A 2514-nucleotide genomic window follows, 5' to 3' on the forward strand; every position below is an offset into this window, starting at 1 on the left:
AGTGAGGATTTATCTAAAGGAGATGTCTATGAGTTTTTACAAACATAGCAATTACTACATTGATCAGGGCATTCCAGCTTTAAAAAATATTTAGAAAATCAAGGATATAATACTCCTATATCACAATAAATGATGTAAAGCCTTCACATGATTCAATCCTTTCAGGCAGCTGCTGAAGCCATACTGTCACTGATACCGTGGTGATAACTGATTTCAGTGCAAGAAAAATGTTTGCTTTCACCCTTTGAAAACTGTACTCAGGCTGCTTTATGGCAAGCAGCAAAAATGTCAATCTATTCTTTCATTAAAAGGTGGAGGCATGGGTGTAGAACAATGCTGTTACCTGTTGGTGTTTGGAAAAACAGCTTTCCACAGAGGTTACTAATGAAATCTTTTAGAAAACACCGACCTGTTGGCAGTGGCACAGAGATAAAGCAACAGGCACAAACAAACGCTAGAGGGAATATTATCTCAGTCTCTAGAAGGTGGCATTCCCTTTCAGGATTCACTCTTTTGAAACTGTTTTATAAGTAAGCCACTCTGGATTTTCTTCCATTACAACAATTTTAAAAACTTCAAATAATTCAGCTGAAATCTGGTTTTCACTCTAAAAAGTAGGAAACAAGGCATCACGTAGGAGGCTTTTGTCTTTCCTGCACCCTTCCTTCAGGCACTGCGTTTAAAGTGAGCTGCTCTGTATCTCAAGATACACATAAAGATATTTATATGGCGTGGTTTTTTTTCCACCCAAAGCCAGGTGTTTACAGCATGCACTGTCCCACACTCATGCCATAGCAGCAACACACGATTTCTTTGAAAGTCTTCCTCATCTCCAGGCTCCTGAAGGCGTAAATGAGCGGGTCGATGACCGAGTTGCACATGATCAGCACCAGGTAGGTGTTGAAGTGCGCGGTGTAGCAGATGCAGTAGGGGTTCATGGGGCAGGAGATGATGAGGATGAGGTGGAGGAAGAAAGGCGCCCAGCAGACAATGAAGACCCCCAGGAGGATGGTGATGGTGACAGCCCCCTTCATGCAGGTGCGCTGGGGGGGCACGCCCTCGACGGGCAGCGCCGCGATGCGCTTGACGTGCAGGCGGGCAAACAGGAACATGTGCACGTACAGAGAGGCCATGAGCAGCAGCATGGTGAAGAACATGGTGATGAGACACACTATGACAGTTTTGCTCTCCGAGTAGGCAATGAAAATGATGCCACAGATGATGCAAGCCACCCAAATGAGCACAATGAGGGTCAGGGCTTTCTTCACCGTCATGATGCTGTGGTAACGGAGGGCATAGAAAATAGTGATGTACCTGTCGATGGCTATGGCCAGGAGGTTGCAAATGGAGGCTACCAGAGAAATACAAATCATTGAATCAAATACATTGTCCATGTGCTGGATGAAGTGGTCGTCAATGACCAGGTAGCCGTTGCTGAGGATTGCGATCATGACGGTCTCCAGGGCGTTGGACATGCTCACCAACATATCTGCCACAGCCAGGCTGCACAGGAAGAAATACATGGGAGAGTGCAGGTTCCCATTCTTCAGCACTGCCAGAATGACAAGGATGTTCTCCAGCAGGCTGATGATCCCCAGGGTCAAGAAGACCTCGGCTTTGATGAAGACCTGCTCACAAAATCCATCTCCACTCCTGTTGTTCGGGATGGAGTCGTTGAAGTCTTCGGTGGCGTTGAGCAGCACGGGCTGAAATGAGAATGCCAAGTGTGTGATGTTCATTGTCAGCAAAGGAGCTGAGCTCACCTGTGATTGTGGACCTGAGAGAGCACAGGTTAAAAAGAGAGAGAAAAAAATAGAACAAAAACAAGGAAAATGAGTCCTTCCAAGCTGCTGCTGTGCATAAGTGGTGGAATCAAGCAGGACTTTAGTCACTTTTACAAGTGCAAGCATCAAACAATTTGCATTTACAGTGAGTTTTATGGCAGGCTGCTCTTTCCTTTAGAAGAAAGTGAGCTCCAAAGCCTGTAGGCAGCAAACAGTTTTCTCTGCAGGGAAGAATCGGCAGCAGGACATTGCTGGGTTCAGCTCTCCTGGTGATTAAAAGCAGGGAGTTTTCCTGTCCGCAGGGGCAGCTTGGTTACCAGCATGTTGCAGCTCAGCCAAGCATCTGTTGCTATTTCAGCGGGAAGAAAGGGGACGAGAACGAAGGGATTTATACATGCAAGAAAGAAAAACCAACTCCTACTTCACCCTGCGAGCAGAGCATTGGCCATTGGAGAGCGAGCACCTTGGTGAGTGACAGCTGGAGCACCTGGAGCAGCATCCCGGCACATCCCAAACTGTCTGGCGCCCTCTGCAGATACCGAGCACCGTGGATTCGCCGGGAAATTCCTCTGGAAAACGAGGTTTTCATCCTGTAAAACTTTCTGCCTGCTCCGGGAAGCCGGGACCTGCCCGTGGGGGATTTGGGGCATGGAGGATGCTCATACACCCTCCGTGAACCTTTGAGTGGCCACTAGGACTGGTCTTAACTGGGATTGTAGCCATTTAAACC

The 2514-nt window shown here is 47.5% G+C and overlaps 1 protein-coding gene across 1 annotated transcript; it reads right to left on the reverse strand.

The window, feature by feature from the left end:
- Positions 1–761: 761 nt before the first annotated feature.
- Positions 762–1861, reverse strand: MC3R (melanocortin 3 receptor). Its single transcript, XM_062505013.1, is given in 2 exon segments — positions 762–1829; positions 1832–1861. Coding segments are annotated over 2 exon segments (1098 nt in total).
- Between the last annotated feature and the right edge of the window lie 653 nt (positions 1862–2514).

The sequence above is a fragment of the Cinclus cinclus genome, chromosome 18, assembly GCF_963662255.1.
Source record: "Cinclus cinclus chromosome 18, bCinCin1.1, whole genome shotgun sequence".
Classification (NCBI taxonomy): domain Eukaryota; kingdom Metazoa; phylum Chordata; class Aves; order Passeriformes; family Cinclidae; genus Cinclus; species Cinclus cinclus.